The sequence below is a fragment of the Salvelinus alpinus genome, chromosome 39 (assembly GCF_045679555.1).
Source record: "Salvelinus alpinus chromosome 39, SLU_Salpinus.1, whole genome shotgun sequence".
NCBI classification, from domain to species: Eukaryota; Metazoa; Chordata; class Actinopteri; order Salmoniformes; family Salmonidae; genus Salvelinus; species Salvelinus alpinus.
In genome coordinates this window covers 9,390,221-9,408,599 of record NC_092124.1, presented here as the reverse complement: position 1 = coordinate 9,408,599, position 18,379 = coordinate 9,390,221, and the positions used below count along the sequence as shown (strand labels likewise).

Sequence of the window (18,379 nt, the reverse complement as noted above, 5' to 3'; positions counted from 1 at the left end):
AGGTTTATATAAGAAACTCTTTGCTGTACACACAGAAACATGACATTAAAAAATGATAACCAGTCAAGCCCATCTCTGACACTGATTCAAGTACCTAACAATATAGAGCGATTGGAGAGTATTATAAAAACATTTCCATATATGTGATGATTCCAGAATTAAATACATTTTGGTTCGACTGAGATAAGGGAAGTCCACGCAATGATACAAAAAAAACAAGGGGGTCAGCAGAGTACATTTTGTATTTAATTTCAATAAAATGGTCAAACACTCACATAACGTGAAGTACAGTATGTTTATTGCACAAAATGATACGTGACAAGTACAATAACTTTTCTCACTATGGTAACACCCTTTCTGTAAATCTGGTACCCTCGCTTTGATAAAATGTATTTTAGAATACTTTGGAAAAGATTCAACATTACACACATCTTCATGTGAAGTAAACATGAATTAAGGCACTATCATTTCCTCATTATAAAACACCAGCATCACCCTACAAGACATAGTTGTCACTTTTCATCAGTGAAGCATTTTTACAGACACCATCAGCATATCATCATACTCATTCTTTCCTCAGTTCACCTCATCCACTTCCCTACTACATCCTAAACCAGCAGAATGAATTACAAACTAACTAGTACTACATTACATGTCACTATATATGTGCATTTTCTGCTGGTGCATCCTGAGGTAGCTCCTCTCTGAGAACCTCTTCTCGCAGTGGTTACAGGTGCTCTCCAGTGTGGACCTTCAGGTGCATCTTCAGCTGGTCCTGGCGGGAGAACCTCTTCTCACACTGGGGGCAGCTGTAGGGTTTCTCCCCTGTGTGGACCCTCTTGTGCCTCTTCAGGTGGTGCTGGTGGGAGAACCTTTTCTCACACAGGTGGCAGCCAAAAGGTTTCTCCCCTGTGTGCATCCTCTGGTGGATCTCCATCTGTTTGGGGAAATTGAAGGCTTTCCCACAGAATGAACACGGGAAGCGCTTCTCTTTGCCACCGGATCTACTGATAGCGTTACTACTACTGTCATTTGTCAATAGGCTTGTGTAGCCATTTAGTATTGAGGCACTGGCATTGTCTGAGGTCTGGTTTAACATCAGGAGAGTGTGAGGAGGACGAATGCCAGGGAATGTCTGTGTTGTCGCAGGGTCCATGTTCCAGTTGATAGATCCTATAGAAGGCAGGCTGAAGGCAGCATCTGTTAGGGGGTTAACCTGAGGCGCCATCAGTCTCTCTGAATCACAACTATAGGAGCAGGACGGAGCATCGCTAAACGAGTCTGTGGCTGTTCTCTCCCGCCTCATACCAACACCACCCCGTCCATGCAGACCTAATCTACGCCTCGCCCTGGTCTCAGCCAGTCTGTTGTCGTGGAGACTAAGTTCAGTTGTTGTTTTGTGTTCCACTGTCTGTTTCTGGTTGTGGCTAAGAGTGTTGTTCCCCAGCCCAGAGTTGAGGACGCTGTCCCATCCACTGACCTCCACTATATCGCCGCTGGTCCTGTCTTGCTCAGTAATGTTGTCGTCCCCGGGGCCCTTGGCTGCACCCGTCTGGGTCTGGGAATGCAAGATGGCCGCCCAGTCTCTGTTAGCCTCCAGCCAACCACCTGCAGGAAGAGGTTACAAAATCGACTTTACAAACATGGCAGAGAAAACTATTTTGGGGGGGTCCATTACCTGGTCAAGTTCATACATTATAATATGTGTTTTTGTATGTAAACATAAACTGTTTTGATTTCATTTTATGAACGTAGAAATAATAATAGCCAGGCGCATCACTATTCCCTTGAAGATCTATTACTGTATGTAGGCTATATGTATTTCTCTTACCTTGCTCCCCCATCTTTAATCCACTCAGCAGATCAATGCTCTCTGGTTCGTCTTCTATCGTCTCCTCTTTGACCAGCAGCAGATCAGGCTTCCCATCCTCCATGTCTACTGACTGTAAGAGATACAGAGTGAGAGGATATTGGATCAAGAAATCTGATATGAGCACCCTGCTATGGAGCATCTTCTGATTGGGCAATGAGGGATTGCTATGAGTACTATGCAAACATGTTAGTAGATTTTATACTATGCAAAAATGCCGATCTAATATCTTTCCATATAATCTTATTCATTATGATTTAAAAGGCTAAACTGATCCTAGATCAGCACTCCTACTCTGAGAGGCTTTGAGGATACAGACCCTGACCTAATACCATACAGACAGTAGTTTACTGTGGGCTCACCTCAGTGAGACTGTGTGTGGTCCTGTGCTGGCCAGCTGGTTCCTCTGTGGGTTCAGGAGGAGGTGTAGTCTGGTTGTCCTCCATGACCATGGTCCCCTCAGGGTTCCCCAGACCCTCCTCACAACCCTCCTCCTTCACCAGCAGCACCTCTGGACCCTCCTACTCATGGAAGAGACAGGTGATACAGATTACACAGACATACACTCCCTCAGGTACGTATACACACAGATAATAAACACACTTTCAACATCGTGTTTACCCATCATCACTACGTTTGAGTCCTATACTGTAGTTACAGAATGACTTAATTGTTGTTAAACCCATCATGGTGGACATAAATACACTACCGTTCAAAAGTTTGGGGTCACTTAGAAATGTCCTTGTTTTTGAAAATAAAGCAAATGTTTTGTCCATTAAAATAACCACAAATTTATCAGAAATACAGTGTAGACATTAATGTAGTAAATTACTATTGCAGCTGGAAACGGCAGATTTTTTATGGAATATCTACATAGGCGTACAGAGGCCCATTTTCAGCAACCATCACTCCTGTGTTCCAATGGCAAGTTGTGTTAGCTAATTCAAGTTTATCATTTTAAAAGAGTAATTGACCATTAGAAAACCCTTTTGCAATTGTTAGCACAACTGAAAACTGTTTTGCTGATTAAAGAAGCAATAAAACTGTCCGTCTTTAGACTAGTTGAGTATCTGGAACATCAGCATTTGTGGGTTTGATTACAGGCTCAAAATGGCCAGAAACAAAGTACCTTCTTTGAAACTCGTCAGTCTATTCTTGTTCTGAGAAATGAAGGCTATTCCATGCGAATAATTGCCAAAAAACTAAAGATCTCATACAGCGCTGTGTACTACTCCCTTCACAGAACAGCGCAAACAGTCTCTAACCAGAATAGAAAGAGAAGTGGGAGGCCCCGGTAAACAACCGAGCAAGAGGACAAGTACATTAGTGTATAGTTTTAGAAACAGACGCCTCACAAGTCCTCAACTGGCAGCTTCATTAAATAGTACCCGCAAAACACCAGTCTCAATGTCAACAGTGAAGAGGCGACTTCGGGATGCTGGCCTTCTAGGCAGAGTTCCTCTGTCCAGTGACTGTGTTCTTTTGCCCATCTTAAATATTTTATTTTTATTGGCCAGTCTGAGATATGGCTTTTTCTTTGCAACTCTGCCTAGAAGGCCAGCATCCCGGAGTCGCCTCTTCACTGTTGACGTTGAGCTGTCGGGTGTATGCAAAATAGGGTGAGATCAGATGTGATGTATACTGAAGAGAGTCTCAATGAAACTTTTAGAATGAAAAGTCCCATGTTGTGTTTATTAACCATCCATATGAAAATCACAAATACACGTCTCAACCAAAAATCTGCATGAACTTGATAAACTGCATACATTTTCTCATTAAAAGTGTATTGGGGAAAGAAATTAAGCAAAAAAAATTCTGTAGTTGAATGGAAGTAATGAAACAGGCATTGTGAACATCTTATAGGCTACACAGTACAAACACAATGTGTAACATACGTTTTATGCTTATAAACTGAACAAATAAATAAAAATCGCACCATGCAACTATTTCACTGAGTTACAGTTCACATAAGGAAATCAGCCTATTGAAATAAATGCATTACGCCCTAATCTATGGATTTCAAATGAATGGGGTGCCAGTGAAGCCAGGCCCAGACAGTCAGAATGAGTTTTTCCCAACAAAAGGGCTTTATTACAGACAGAAATACTCAGTTTCATCAGCTTTCCGGATGGCTGGTCTCAGACGATCCCGCAGATTAATTAGCCAGATGTGGAGGTCCTGGGCTGGCATGGTAATACATGGTCTGTGGTTGTGAGGCCAGTTGTACTGTCAAATTCTCTAAAATGACGTTCGAGACAGCTTATGGTAGAGAAATTAACATTTGATTCTCTAGCAACAGTTCTGGTGGACATTCCTGCAGTCAGCATGGCAAATGCACGCTCCCTCAACTTGAGACATCTGTGGCATTGTGTTGTGTGACAAAACTGCACATTTTAGAGTGGCCTTTTATTGTCCCCAGCACACGGTGCACATTTGTAATGATCATGCCGTTTAAATCAGCTTCTTGATTTTATTTATTTAACTAGGCAAGTCAGTTAAGAACAAATTCTTATTTACAGTAGTGACCGCTTGCCATACCTGCCAAGTGGATGGATTATCTTGGCAAAGGAGGAATGTTCACTAACTAAATCTGAGAGAAATAAGATTTTTGTGCGTATGGAACTTTTCTGGGATCTTTTATTTCAGCTCATGAAACATGGGACCAACACTTTACATGTTGCGTTTATATTTTTGTTCAGTATATATGCCTTATATCACACAATGTCTGGATGCAATATTCTACCCAGGAATATTCTAAAGTCAAATCTGTTACTCTCGTTATTCCAAATGCATCTGTGGATCTTTTATGCTGACAACACTGACAATTCATATGTCTTTACTGCAGGGCTTGATCTAAACGTCAATTGCTATTGAGTGGAACGATTACTTTCTATGTTATAGTGGAATGTTTTTTCTGCTGGTGTATCCTGAGGTAGCTCCTCTCTGAGAACCTCTTCCCGCAGTGAGTACAGGCAAACAGCCTCTCTCCCGTGTGGACCTTCAGGTGCATCTTCAGCTGGTGTTGGCGGGAGAACCTCTTCTCACACTGGGGGCAGCTGAAAGGTTTCTCCCCTGTGTGGACCCTCTGGTGCCTCTTCAGGTTGCCAGCCTGGGCAAAGCACATATGACATTGGGTACAGCTGAAGGGTTTCACCCCTGTGTGGACCCTCTGGTGGACCTCAACCTTCTGGGGGCAGCTGAAACCTTTGTTACAGAACATGCAGGGGAACCGTTTCGCTTTACTATTGCCTGATGTGTCTCCCCCTCCCTGAGCCTGGGCTCTAGCCTTCTCGTTTGAATTCAATACCTGATCAAAAAGTACACGGCCATGTGAATCAGAAGATGCCGTCGACGTTGACACTGGGTCGCGATCCCAGAACCTGTGTACAGGGGAGTGGGTCACAATATTTGTATTTGTCTCTAAGCTTCCCCTGTAATCTAAGAAACCTCTGCCCTGTGAGTGTCCATCTCCTTGGTGACTATCTGCATTCCATGTGGGAGGAGCGTCACCCTCCACTTTCACAATCACCTCATCTACCACTATAACCTCCCCTTTCTTATCTAGGCACCCTTCAGAGTATACATTACTACTGTACTGGTTCCAGTCCCCTTTAGACAGATCAGTCTGTGTCTCTAAACCAAAGGGCATATTGCCAGGGTCCATCTCTGTAGCGTAAGAACAAGACAGATCATCAACACCGGTGTCTAACGTTTCACCATCACCACGGGAATGAACCGTCCTCTGAGCAGGAGGACAGACCAGTCTCTCTGGGTCTGATCTGTGGTCAGATCCTGTGTGTAAGAGCCTGTGTGTTACAGTTAAAGTCTCTGTGTCGGTCTCTGACTTGAGGACGGCGTTCGGCGCTCCACTGACCTCCGTGATGCTGCGTCGAGTCTTGGCCTGGGGCGCGGGGGCAGTTGCGGTGTCTTCCGTAGCTATAGGGGGCGCTCCAGTCGATCCAGTCTGGATGTCTCTGCTGTGCCGTGGGTCCTCCTCTCCTTCAGACGTCTCCTGCTTCACCCCAGGACCTGCAGCCTCTGCATCTGCAGACTGACACAAAAAGAGGAGATTGTTGAATTGTATAACAGGGAAGTAGGACTGTTGCGGTGAGCGTATTACCGCCACACCGGTGGTAACGAGACACAAAGGCAGTCAAATAGGCTTCTCCAAGCTCCGATGCTGCTGATGGTCATTAGTAGAATACCAAACTTGCTAACTGCCTGGTACTCAGCACTCTATTGTCCGTCTAATCACTCTGACATTAATGCAAATGAAATTGGAAATCTAATCAAACACTTCATGAGAGCCCATGAGCTCATGTTGCGCAACAATTCTATAGGCTATGCAATTGCGCGAAAAAAAAGAGCGATGGCCTCTATTAAAAAGAGGAGGATCCCATCAGCTTTCGATTGGCTAGGCCTACTATATTTACTTCAAGTTTCCTAATATTAAGCACATTGCTTATCTTTACAACAGGAGTATAATCTACCTGGCTGGCATGAAAATTAATCATGGGAAAAGCGTCCTCCAGTCGCTATTTAAGTGCATAGATGACATGTATTTTTTCAGCTGCCCCTGTTGAGACAGGTGCATGATAATGGTCCATTATAAATCAAAACACATTTCACACATACAGTGCCTTTGGAAAGTATTCAGACCCTTTGACTTTTTACACATTTTGTTAGGTTACAGCCTTATTCTAAAAAATTTTTTTTTTTTTTTTTTTTTTAAATTTGTATCCCCTTTTTCTCCCCAATTTTCGTGGTATCCAATCGCTAGTAATTACTATCTTGTCTCATCGCTACAACTCCCGTACGGGCTCGGGAGAGACGAAGGTCGAAAGTCATGCGTCCTCCGAAGCACAACCCAACCAAGCCGCACTGCTTCTTAACACAGCGCGCCTCCAACCCGGAAGCCAGCCGCACCAATGTGTCGGAGGAAACACCGTGCACCCGCCCCCCTCGGTTAGCGCGCACTGCGCCCGGCCCGCCACAGGAGTCGCTGGAGCGCGATGAGACAAGGATATCCCTACCGGCCAAACCCTCCCTAACCCGGACGACGCTAAGCCAATTGTGCGTCGCCCCACGGACCTCCCGGTCGCGGCCGGCTGCGACAGAGCCTGGGCGCGAACCCAGACTCTGGTGGCGCAGCATAGCACTGCAATGCAGTGCTCTAGACCACTGCGCCACCCGGGAGGCCCTTATTCTAAAATTGATTAAACATGATTCCCTCATCAACCTACACACAATAGACCTTTAATGACAAAGCAAAAATAGATTTTTAGAAATTAATGCTAATTTACAAAAAATAAAAAGACGGAAATATCACATCATGTCTTTTTAAACTATTTTTTATTTATTTTTCACCCTTTTTTTGTGGTATCCAATTGGTAATAGTTACAGTCTTGTCTCATCGCTGCAACTTCCGTACGGACTCGGGAGAGGCGAAGGTCGAGAGCCATGCGTCCTCCGAAACACAACCCAACCAAGCCGCACTGCTTCTTGACACAATGCCCATCCAACCCAGAAGCCAGCTGCACCAATGTGTCGGAGAAAAACACCGTACACCTGGCGACTGTGTCAGCGTGCACTGCGCCCGGCCTGCCCCAGAGGAGTCGTTAGTGCGCGATGAGACAAGGATATCCCTGCCGGCCAAACCCTCCCTAACCCGGACAACGCTAGGCCAATTGTGCGCCGCCCCATAGGTCTCCCGGTCACGGCCGGCTGCGACAGAGCCTGGACTCGAACCCAGAATCTCTAGTGGCAGAGCTAGCCCTAGGCTGCAGCATCCCCTTTGTGTGGCCATAAAATTAAACTCATTAATCTGCTTTACAAGGGGTGTAGAGCCTAACTGGCATACGTAAGCAGCGTGTGAGTTTCAAGTTTGGGGAAGATCGTTTTCACCATAAAAATGCACCTTTATAATAAAAGCATTATCGCATTTGCGTTCACTTTTGATAATGGTGTTTTCCCGCTAATGGAACATTTGTGCTTATAGCCTGCTGCAGTGTGCGCATTGCTGCGCTTATCATGTGAAGAAATAGCCTAATAGTTTATCAACATTTAAAGCTGTTGCGTCAGCCACATTGTATAAAAAAGTTTTTTTGATGCTAGTGGTTGTATTAATTTGGAATCTATCGCATCCCACAACTGCCCCAGAATATGTTTGGAATATTTACTTCTCGCACAGAATGGATTGTTTAAAAATGGTGCATTATGGCCACACAAAGGGGATGCTGCCGTGAAATTCGAGGCATTATCAAGTGCTTGTCAAACTGTGAATGAGAGACTGATAAAGTGTGTACTGCGCAAAAAACTAAGCAGAGCTCATGCCTTTAAGCGACTTTAAAAATAAATCATTAGCGTCGCATCATGCAGCCTTACAATGTATTACAAATCAAAACATATAGCCCAATGTTTGTAGAACAACTAAAGTTATATTAATAACTTATTTATTTGTTAACCACTCAGCACAGAATAGCCGCATGTGCGCACTCCCTCAAATCGTTTGGAGAAAATATTCTTTCTATTTTAGTCAGCTTTGTTCAATTGTATTGTTCATACTATAAAATGATGCCACGGAATTCTAAGCAAATCTTGTCTGCTAAATGAACTAGTGTAGCCCACAGCCATTTGGCATAGCCAGATCAGGACACCTCAGAGTATGCTATTCTGTTCTTCTAAAATAGACTACATTTCCTTCATATCATGCTTCTTTAGACCTGTCTAAAATAAATAGATTTATTGTGAAGGTGTAGGCTATATTACATGGATTTATTAGACTTTTTAAAATGTAGATGTTCCAAAGGTCTGCATCAGTGGCTTGTAGGCTTTGTGTGGAAGCCAGAAGATGCTGAACGTGTTTATGTTCATTAACGTCAATTACCGGAGGCCGACAGTTATTTGCTTGACAATCACTGGCTGATGAAATTCCGTGACCGCCACAGGCCCACTCACAAGCTCCCCTGTGGCAGATAAATAAGGATGTACTTGTAAGCAAATTAATAGCTATGAGCAATGGAGCAGCTGCACCCCCACTTTCAAAATAGGGGTGCAAACTGATGTTTTTGCGCACCCACTTTAATATCAGAAAATGTATTTGTTGTTTTCAAATGATTAGTAATGTTTTGAGCTAGTCTGTATTAAAATAGATATACTATATATACAAAAGTATGTGGACACGCCTTCAAATGAGTGGATTCATACAGTTCATCCACACCCGTAGCTGACAGGTGTTTAAAATAGAGCACATTGCCATGCAATCTCCATAGACAAACATTGGCAATAGAATGGCCTTACTGAAGAGCTCAGTGACTTTCAACGTGGCATCGTCATAGGATGCCACCTTTCCAACAAGTCAGTTTGTAAAATTTCTGCCCTGCTGCCCCGGTCAACTGTAAGTCCTGTTATTGTGAAATGGAAATGTCTAGGAGCAACAACGGCTCAGCTGCAAAGTGGTAGGCCACACAAGCTTACAGAACGGGTCCATCGAGTGCTGAAGAGCAAAAAAATGATCTGTCCTCGGTTGCAACACTCACTACAAAATGCCTCTGGAAGCAACGTCAGCATAAGAACTGTTTGTCGGAGCTTAATGAAATGGGTTTCCATGGCCGAGCAGCCACACATAAGCCTAAGATCACCATGCACAATGCCAAGCGTCGGCTGGAGTGGTGTAAAGCTCGCCGCAATTGGACTCTGGAGCAGTGGAAACTCGTTCTCTGGAGTGATGAATCATGCTTCACCATCTGGCAGTCCGACGGATGAATCCGTGTTTGGCGGATGCTAGGAGAACGCTACATGCCCCAATGCATAGTGCCAACTGTAAAGTTTGGTGGAGGAGAAATAATAGTGTGGGGCTGTTTTTCCATGGTTCGGGCTAGGCCCCTTAGTTCCAGTGAAGGGAAATCTTAACGCTACAGCATACAATGACATTCTAGATGATTCTGTGCTTCCAGCTTTGTGGCAACAGTTTGGGGAAGGCCCTTTCCTGTTTCAGCATGACAATGCCCCCATGCACAAAGCGAGGTCCATACAGAAAGGATTTGTAAGACTGGCCTGCAGAGAGCCCTGACCTCAACCCCATCTAACACATTTAGGATGAATTACAACGCCGACTGCGAGCAAGGCCTAATCGCCCAACATCAGTGTCCAACCTCACTAATGCTCATGGCTGAATGGAAGCAAGTCCCTGTAGCAATGTTCCAACATCTAGTGGAAAGCCTTCCCAGAAGAGTGGAGGCTGTTAAAGCAGCAAAGGGGGGACCAACTCCATATTAATGCCCATGATTTAGGAATGAGATGTTCGACAAGCAGGTGTCCACATACCTTTGGCCATGTAGTTCATGTCCATGTTATATATAGGATATAATAGCTAACAGATGGCATTTTGCACCCCCTCCTCCCGTCGCCTCAAGATGAATGGTTTTGCTTCGTTTCCGCGTGCCACTGTTTTGGTTCAGTGCAGTTAGAAAGCACTAGTTGCACCACTGGTGTTTAACATGAAAAGGCATATGCAAAAGAAAATTGTTTATCTATTTTGTTGTGCTGTTCTATCGTTATTAGAGTAGGAGGCTACTAGTATGCAGGTTGTATATGAGTACATTTCTTTTCGTATGAAGTAGCGTTTATGAAAGTAAAGGTTGGAGACACTTGCTCTAGGTCAATCTGTTGAAATATGACCCATATTACCGGAGCTACATTTTATCCTTTCTACTGCAGATTCAGAGCCACAATTTATGGATATATAGCTGACCAACAAAAAATATCGCATTTAATAATTATAAATTAATATGTTTGGAATATTATTTTTTTAATGGTAAAATAATGAATGACCAAATGTAAACGCAAAACTCTAGTTTACATTTTCAAGTTGACAGTTCAATGCCCTACCAGATAACACTGCCATATTGAGGACAAAAATTGTTAAAGGTTCACATTTGTAATTGTACTACATTATTGTGATTGCATTATTTGTGACAAAAAGATGACAACTTAATGTGCAATTTCACAATGTTTTTTGTATTAACCTACCAAGTACAACATTTAAATCCTTATTGAGTAAAACAATATTATTCCTCCCATTTTTGATTTCATTATCATTCTTTATCCTTGACAGTTTGGCCTGTCAATCGATCACTGTGGGTGGGATTGTCAGGGGAGGAGCAGAATATTTGAAAGTCACAGGCTTGTTTAGGTTTCAGATCTGTCAATGAATTATTAGGGGTGGGATTTTCAGGGAAGGGAGAAGATGAGTACTCTAGTAATTATATCACTTTTTCAATAGAATTTATTGTGGGAAAACCAAAGAAAAATAGTTCTGTTCTGTTCATATATATGGATTCCCCCTGTTAAGAAACAGAGTAGAATGGCAGGAAAATGGTTTCAAAAATGCTAAGAATTCTGGGAGAGATCCCCCAGACGCCAAAGCTTTTGCACCACCACTTTCAGAAAAAGTCAGGCGCCCATGGCTGAGGGGAGAATTTCTGAAATAAACGGGCCATGTTTGATTATCTGTCACACTATGACACTAACCTCTATCACGATAACCTGCTGAGTTGAGGTTCCACTACCCTCATCTATAGCTAAGGGTTGGTCATCTCTCCACGCTGGCTTCACAAAGCTCCTGTGGCCTCCAGTGAGATGTCCTTCACCTGAGAGAGTGATTGAGGAAAAAGGGGTGGTTAAGTTAGGTACTGTCAATGCTATATTGTACACAGTCTACAATTGGCAAAGATGTAAGGAAACACCTCATAACTTCTTGATACACTATTTATTGATTGACTTATGTTCCATGCATCACATTCTTTTGAGTATGACAATAGGAAATTCAGTAAATCAAGAATCTTGTTAGAATATTATATTGTGTCTTTGTGCAAGAAAAATGTGTTCTTAATTGACCTGCCTGGTAAAATAAAATGTGCAAGATAGCCAAGTAATCAGGGGAAGTGACCAGAAGCTGACCAAGACCCAATTCTGGGTAACGCATCTGAACACGTGATGAGGGTAACATGGCAACAGCCCCCGACTTCTGCAAAATCAAAATGTACCTCTTGCCATTCCTTTGTATCGTTCGAGGATCTTGACACTACTGGGACGACTTGCGAGGACGCGCTCCCGTGCCACCTTCAGTTCCACTAGCTGTAGTTTCCTCCGCAAAGCCCTGTTTTCTTTCTGGCTTTGAGTTATTTCCAAACGAAACACTGCATAGTCGTCGTCTACGAGTTTACAGATGTCTGCCACGGCTGAATTCGCTAGCACCTCCATGATGGAGGCTATTTGAGTGTGAAAAACCATACAGTTAGCCATTGTTAGCAGCTACTAGCTAGCGTTACCTAAACATATATCAACCAAGTCGAACGCGAATTAAACAGTACATGGGGTACGTATGTGATGCTGTGCAGTTACATTAGTCATATTCTGAATTGCAGGGTGTAAATAAATGTCTAAATAAAACCGCTAACGTGGAAATTGTTCTTGGTTACAGTTCGCTTCCGTTTACACTGAAGAGAAGGATCTTATTGGGTGGCGTCATAGCTCAAAGGGTGTGATTAAATAAAATATGCGTATTCTTTGAAATACGGTACTGCTTAAAATGGTAATTATGTTAAAAATCATATTTTGTGTGTTGGAATGGTATACCGGTCGTTAACATTTACGCGAGTAGCTCATCCTCTATAAGGAAATACCAAGCGTTTTTTAAACCTTTGATTGAGAAAAGTTTAAGTGTTTTCTCAAATTTATGCTTTTGCCACAAATACGATTATTAGATATGCACGGTTATTCGAATATCCATAGTATGCCAATAGTTGTGAGTATAAATACATTAATTAAAACATCCGTCTGACAATGGGTGGGTATAATTTGTGGAACGTTCAAACAGGAATGTGTTCCAAAAACTTCGTAAAGTACAAGGTTGCCAACAAACGACGCATACAGAGTAGAATGATCAATTCACGTCGCTAACTAGCTGCCGAATAGGCATCAACTCACCACGTAGCTTATTCTTAATGTTTGTCCATAGGCTACCAGAGTGAGGACAGACATTTTTCGGAATAAACATGGTTATACCCACCCTCTGACAATCATTTTAAATGATTAATTTAATAAAACAAACTTTTCAATCTAGTTATGACGTGTGCCCCGTAAAGACTAGTAGCCAACCGGTAGACTTCAAGTGTAGCTTGTTTATGTTGACCAATCAAAGTGGCAAATAGGCTCAATGTGACGCAAGTACGTGACAGTTCACTACTGCAATGTACAATGGAATAAAATTACGTAATTACACGTTTTTGAAACGAGTAGGAGTTGGCTACAACCAGCAACCAACGGGTAGGCTGTTGTTTACGGAATGGGGTTGAAGAGAGCGCCTCAATTAACCTACCATGCCAAGCTGTCTAGGATACTCCAGTGAAGACAGGCACTGTTATGTTGGATGATTTGTAAGTCGCTCTGGATAAGAGCGTCTGCTAAATGACTTAAATGTAATGTAAATGATGATATATAACATTGTGGCTGGTACATGTTAGCTAGTTTGGGCTGTAGCCAAACTGTCTTGCTAATGTGTCTCTCGCTCAATTTCAATTTAAGGGCTTTATTGGCATGGGTAACATATGTTAACATTGCCAAAGCAAGTGAAGTGGACAAAAATTAACAGTAAACATTATACTCACAGAAGTTCCAAAAGATTAAAGAGAATTAAAATGTCATTATGTCTATATACAGTGTAACAATGTGCAAATAGTAAATGTAAAAAAGGAAAATAAATAAACATAAATATGGGTGGTGTTTGTTCTTCACTGGTTGCCCTTTTCTTGTGGCAACAGGTCACAAATCTTGCTCCTGTGATGGCACACTGTGGTATTTCACCCAGTAGATATGGGAGTTTATCAAAATTGGTTTTGTTTTTGAGTTCTTTGTGGATCTGTGTAATCTGAGGGAAATATGTGTCTCTAATATGGTTCATACATTTGGTAGGAGATTAGGAAGTGCCGCCTAGTTTCTATCTACAGCAACCCTTCTCAATAGCAAGGCTATGCTCACTGAGTCTGTACATAGTCAAAGCTTTCCTTAAGTTTGGGTCAGTCATTTATTCTGCCACTGTGTACTCTCTGTTTAGGACCAAATAGCATTCTAGTTTGCTCTGTTTAAAAAAAAAAAATCAGATGTGTCAAGTAATTATCTTTTTCTTGTCTCATGATTTGGTTGGGTTTAATTGTGTTGCTGTCCTGGGGCTCTATGGGGTCTGTTTGTGTTTGTGAACAGAGTCCCAGGATCAGCTTGCTTAGGGGACTCTTCTCCAGGGGCCTGTTGCACAAAAGTAGAATTAAGACATCCGGGATAAATGACTCAGCTGAGCTCAATGAAGCCAAAACATGTGCGTCCAGGCTTAATTGGTTGCACAAAGACCAAGCCAGGATGAGCAGACACGGATTCATTAAGCCAGGTGAAACCAATCCTGGATAGGTGCGCGCTCACGGCTCACTCAAATAGACCCCGCCACAGATCACAGATTAACTGATTTACCATGGCAACTAGAGCCGCGTACTTTTCCCCGTCGGAAGCACAAATCCTCATGGAGGCATACGAGGAGGTAAAAGATATAATTAAGAAGAAAGGCAACACCGCCACAGTGATAAAGCAAAGAGAAAAAGCGTGGCAAAGTATTGCAGACCGCCTGAATGCCTAAGTAGTGCACAATTACACACTCACCGCTCCGCTGAAACATCACAATTACAATTCAAATATTTAATTCACATCTCCAAAAATGCAGTTGTACTGTAATTATGAAACGGTTAAATTTTTAATTGAAATGCACTGCAGATATGAGTGAAATTGTGTAAAGTAACTCCATCACACTGTATAAAGCTATGATAAATTTTTTGATATTTTTACTGAAAACAAGACAAAAATACCAAGTAATTTTTTGCAGTGTGACTCCATTAAATGTGTGTGTGTGTGTGTGTGTGTGTAGATTAAACATGAACGGGCCAAAACGGACATGGCAGCAGGTCAAAATCAAATACAAGAACATTCTGCAGAATGGTATGGTCCCTGACTAATATTTAACAAAGCACAAGCATATATTGTACCCAGAAGGTGCCTGCTCACACATTGTCTGTACTGTTTTAGCAGTGAAAAAGAATACCCACAGACAAGGCACGGGTGGTGGGTCACCAAAGGCTGACCTTACCCCAGCAGAGGACATGGCCTTGGAGCTAAATAAAGGCAGGCCCGTCTTAGAGGGGATCCCTGGGGGGAAAGAGACGAGCATAGGTTCCTCCCAAGATGCCACCCGCTTCATTCAAGGTATGTCCTTCCATCTCTACATGGGATACAACCACATTCATATTGAATCAATTTGGACTGTCTGACTTTGGTTTACCTATTGCCTTGCAGTGTCTGGCAGCACTGTGTTCCTGTTAGAGCCACCAGCACAAGCACCAGACGATGCTGATCCAGTGAGTACTCCATCAAAGGCATACTGTAGGCCTGGCATGTCTTGTCTACTAGCTTCAATATGAATCCGATTAAATGTGATAGGGTGAAGGCCCCAGTGCAGCAGCAACAGCACATGATGGAGACGATGATGAGGAGGAGACCATCTCTCTGGATTCCAGAAGGCATGAGGTATCATGTTAAGACTGTGAAAGTACTATTTACTCTACAATGGTGAGGAGTCCTCATCAAAATCAAAAAATCTAATTTCTTTTACAGGACCCAGATGCTATACAGTGGGAAAACCAGCCTGGCAACATAGTGCGTATTAATAAAAGGACACCACATCCTGCCAAATTCCAGCTGCGCTAATTGTATTGTGTTCACAGAGCTCACAAGCTATCAGAAAGTTGTATGGCAACCACCTCCGGCGCCAAATAGAACTGGCAGACATAGACATTCAGTACAAGAAGAAAAAGATGGAAAATCTTGCACTGGAGTCCGAAATAAAAAAGAGGACAATTAGGAAACTGGACCTTGAAATAAAAAAACTTGAGAGGGAGGTGAGATATGCCTTCAATGTACACTGTATGCTAACTGTAACACAAATGTATTAATCATTATTTTTCTTTCCTCCCCCAGCTCCAAGAAGATGACACAGCTCAAAATAAAAATTAGGTATATTCTCGTAAAGTCAAGTGAGCCATGACATATGAGCTCTTATTGTGAGCACACAGGACGGTGGCATCTTTCTAAGGTTTTTTTTATTTTCCCAGCAATCAGTACAACCAAGTCATCGTTATAAGGCATCGCCCTCTTTTGCCCACCCCCCCAGCACCAGGTGTGGCCACTAGCCTATATGAAGGCCCAAAATTGTGTGTTCCTTTCTGCTCTGACAATGGCATGCCCATTCGTGCGAGATGTGGTGGATGAAGAAGCACTTGTGCTGAGGAGAGCCTTCAGGCGAGAAAGGGTCTTCAGGGACCGGTTGGACCCACTGGCCTTCCCTGATGACCATCTATATGAAAGATACAGGTTTTCTGCAGATGGCATCAGGTATCTATGCAGACTACTGGGTCCCAGGATTAAGCACCGCACTGCACGGAGCCATGCACTGAGTGTGGAGCAAATGGTTTGTGTGGCCTTGCGCTTTTTTGCTAGTGGAGCCTTCCTGTACTCAGTGGGGGATGCAGAACAGCTGAACAAGGCCACAATTTGCCGCACAATAAGGAGTGTGTGTCTGGCTATCAAAGCATTAGCAGATGTCTTCATCTCCTTCCCTGGCCACAGAAGACTCTGTGACATCAAAGAGGAGTTCTATAGGATTGCAGGTAAGAGGATCTACAAATTACAGGACAACTGTTAACACATAGTAGGATACTCATTACTTTGTGTGACAGGTTTCCCCAATGTCATTGGTGCAGTGGACTGCACACACATAAGGATAAAAGCCCCCTCAGGTGCCCATGAGGCCGATTTTGTGAATAGGAAATCCTTTCACAGCATTAATGTTCAGGTGAACATAACTTTTTGATATTGTCCATTGACGAACACTCTGCATTGCCAGTGATGTGCATTGATTGGTGTAATATTCCTCATCTTATGATTTCAGATGGTCTGCAATGCTGACTGTGTGATCAGCAATGTTATGGCAAAATGGCCTGGCTCAGTCCATGACTCCAGAATCTTTCGGGCCCCTGAAATCTATCAGTGCCTATCACAAGGTAAGCCACACAACCCCTATTTATAACCATCATGGCTGTGTCAAGAATATCACTGTGTTTATGAGGTAGTAATGATGAGATTTTGTGTTGACAGGTGAATTCTCTGGTGTGTTGCTGGGAGACAGGGGGTATGGCTGCCAGCCTTTTCTCCTGACACCTTTCACAGACCCCCAGGAAGCACAGCAGGCCTACAACCATGCCCATGCCAGGACCAGGGCCAGAGTTGAAATGACCTTTGGCCTCCTGAAGGCACGCTTTCACTGCCTTCACAAATTAAGGGTCAGCCCTGTTAGGGCATGTGATATTACTGTGGCTTGTGCTGTCCTCCACAATGTGGCCTGCCTGAGGAAGGAGAGGGCCCCCAGAGTGCCACCAGCCATGGACTGGGACAATCCGGCAATCTTCCCTGATGACGACAGTGGTCGGCTGCTGAGGGACCAATATGTGTTGAATTATTTTAGTTAGTATGTGTGCTTTCAATTTTGGTTAAATATGTCCTGCGGTGGCAGAGGAATTTGGGTTTTTTTGGGTTCGTTTTTTGACGAATTTGGCCTCTTATGATGTTTGTGCGGTATACTGTGTGTAATACAAGGCTGCAGGGAGGCTACTGCATCCATTCATTTGTCTGTTCAGTTGATGTGTATGGATTTGTCCTGCATTTATTTTAGTGTGCAGACATGCAGGGTGTGTTATATACAGACCTTTGAATGTGTATGTATCATTTTGTATAATATGCTTGGATTCTGTGCTTTCCATCTTGTAGAGTCACTGTGACTTCAGTTTCGAAAGGAGCTGATGGTTTACCTGCTTTGTTTTGTCCTTATTCAATAAAGGAACATAATGTTACACATTGTGTTTTTATATTCATATGGAATGTGTATTTGTTTATATGACAGAGTACTAGGGCCACACTGAAGAAAAAGGATAAAGTCATAAATTTATGAGGCTGGTTCTTTCTGCAGAAAAGCTACATATTGTTTTTACAGTTTTGATACTTATGACAATGTGATACTTAATATTCTGGCACATCAGCATGTCTTTGTTTATGAAACCATACTGAAGTACAATTTCACGAAATGCCCCACATCTGTCATTTTAACAACTGTCCTCCTTTAAAACAACTGGTTACAATATTATGACTTGTGTTTTTTTCCCCTCTGTGGCCCTAATATTCTATCATTTTATATATAGCCTTATAGTCTATGGGAAACTGTAAATTATCTAATGATAGCAACATCATCTAAAAATCATTTTTTATCCAAAATCATTGAAATTAATGATCACAAACGTTTAAATAATAACAGTGGGTCTAGTTATATGTGATAACAATGTATAGTGAGCAGTGAAATAA

The 18,379-nt window shown here is 42.7% G+C and overlaps 2 protein-coding genes across 5 annotated transcripts; one reads left to right on the top strand and one right to left on the bottom strand.

Moving 5' to 3' along the window:
- Positions 1-276: 276 nt before the first annotated feature.
- On the bottom strand, positions 277-13,037 carry LOC139566822 (uncharacterized). Of its 3 annotated transcripts, XM_071388138.1 has the most exons (7): positions 12,860-13,036; positions 11,917-12,141; positions 11,402-11,520; positions 5,745-5,921; positions 2,233-2,391; positions 1,832-1,943; positions 277-1,608 (listed from the first exon to the last, which is right to left on the bottom strand). In XM_071388138.1, the coding sequence occupies exons 1-7, from the start codon at positions 12,927-12,929 to the stop codon at positions 728-730; spliced, it is 1,743 nt and encodes a 580-aa protein (XP_071244239.1). In that variant the 5' UTR covers positions 12,930-13,036; the 3' UTR covers positions 277-727. The 3 variants fall into 3 exon arrangements, with proteins under 3 accessions (XP_071244239.1, XP_071244241.1, XP_071244240.1); XM_071388140.1 differs by lacking the exon at positions 11,917-12,141 and having other exon boundaries at positions 12,860-13,037; XM_071388139.1 differs by lacking the exon at positions 12,860-13,036 and having other exon boundaries at positions 11,917-12,175.
- On the top strand, positions 12,131-18,084 carry LOC139566824 (putative nuclease HARBI1). Of its 2 annotated transcripts, XM_071388141.1 has the most exons (12): positions 12,131-12,248; positions 14,841-14,911; positions 14,999-15,175; positions 15,266-15,327; positions 15,410-15,496; positions 15,584-15,625; positions 15,694-15,867; positions 15,947-15,982; positions 16,081-16,635; positions 16,705-16,820; positions 16,917-17,028; positions 17,123-18,084. In XM_071388141.1, the coding sequence occupies exons 9-12, from the start codon at positions 16,164-16,166 to the stop codon at positions 17,491-17,493; spliced, it is 1,071 nt and encodes a 356-aa protein (XP_071244242.1). In that variant the 5' UTR covers positions 12,131-12,248; positions 14,841-14,911; positions 14,999-15,175; positions 15,266-15,327; positions 15,410-15,496; positions 15,584-15,625; positions 15,694-15,867; positions 15,947-15,982; positions 16,081-16,163; the 3' UTR covers positions 17,494-18,084. The 2 variants fall into 2 exon arrangements, with proteins under 2 accessions (XP_071244242.1, XP_071244243.1); XM_071388142.1 differs by lacking the exons at positions 16,705-16,820; positions 16,917-17,028; positions 17,123-18,084 and having other exon boundaries at positions 16,081-16,295.
- The last annotated feature ends 295 nt before the right edge of the window (positions 18,085-18,379 follow it).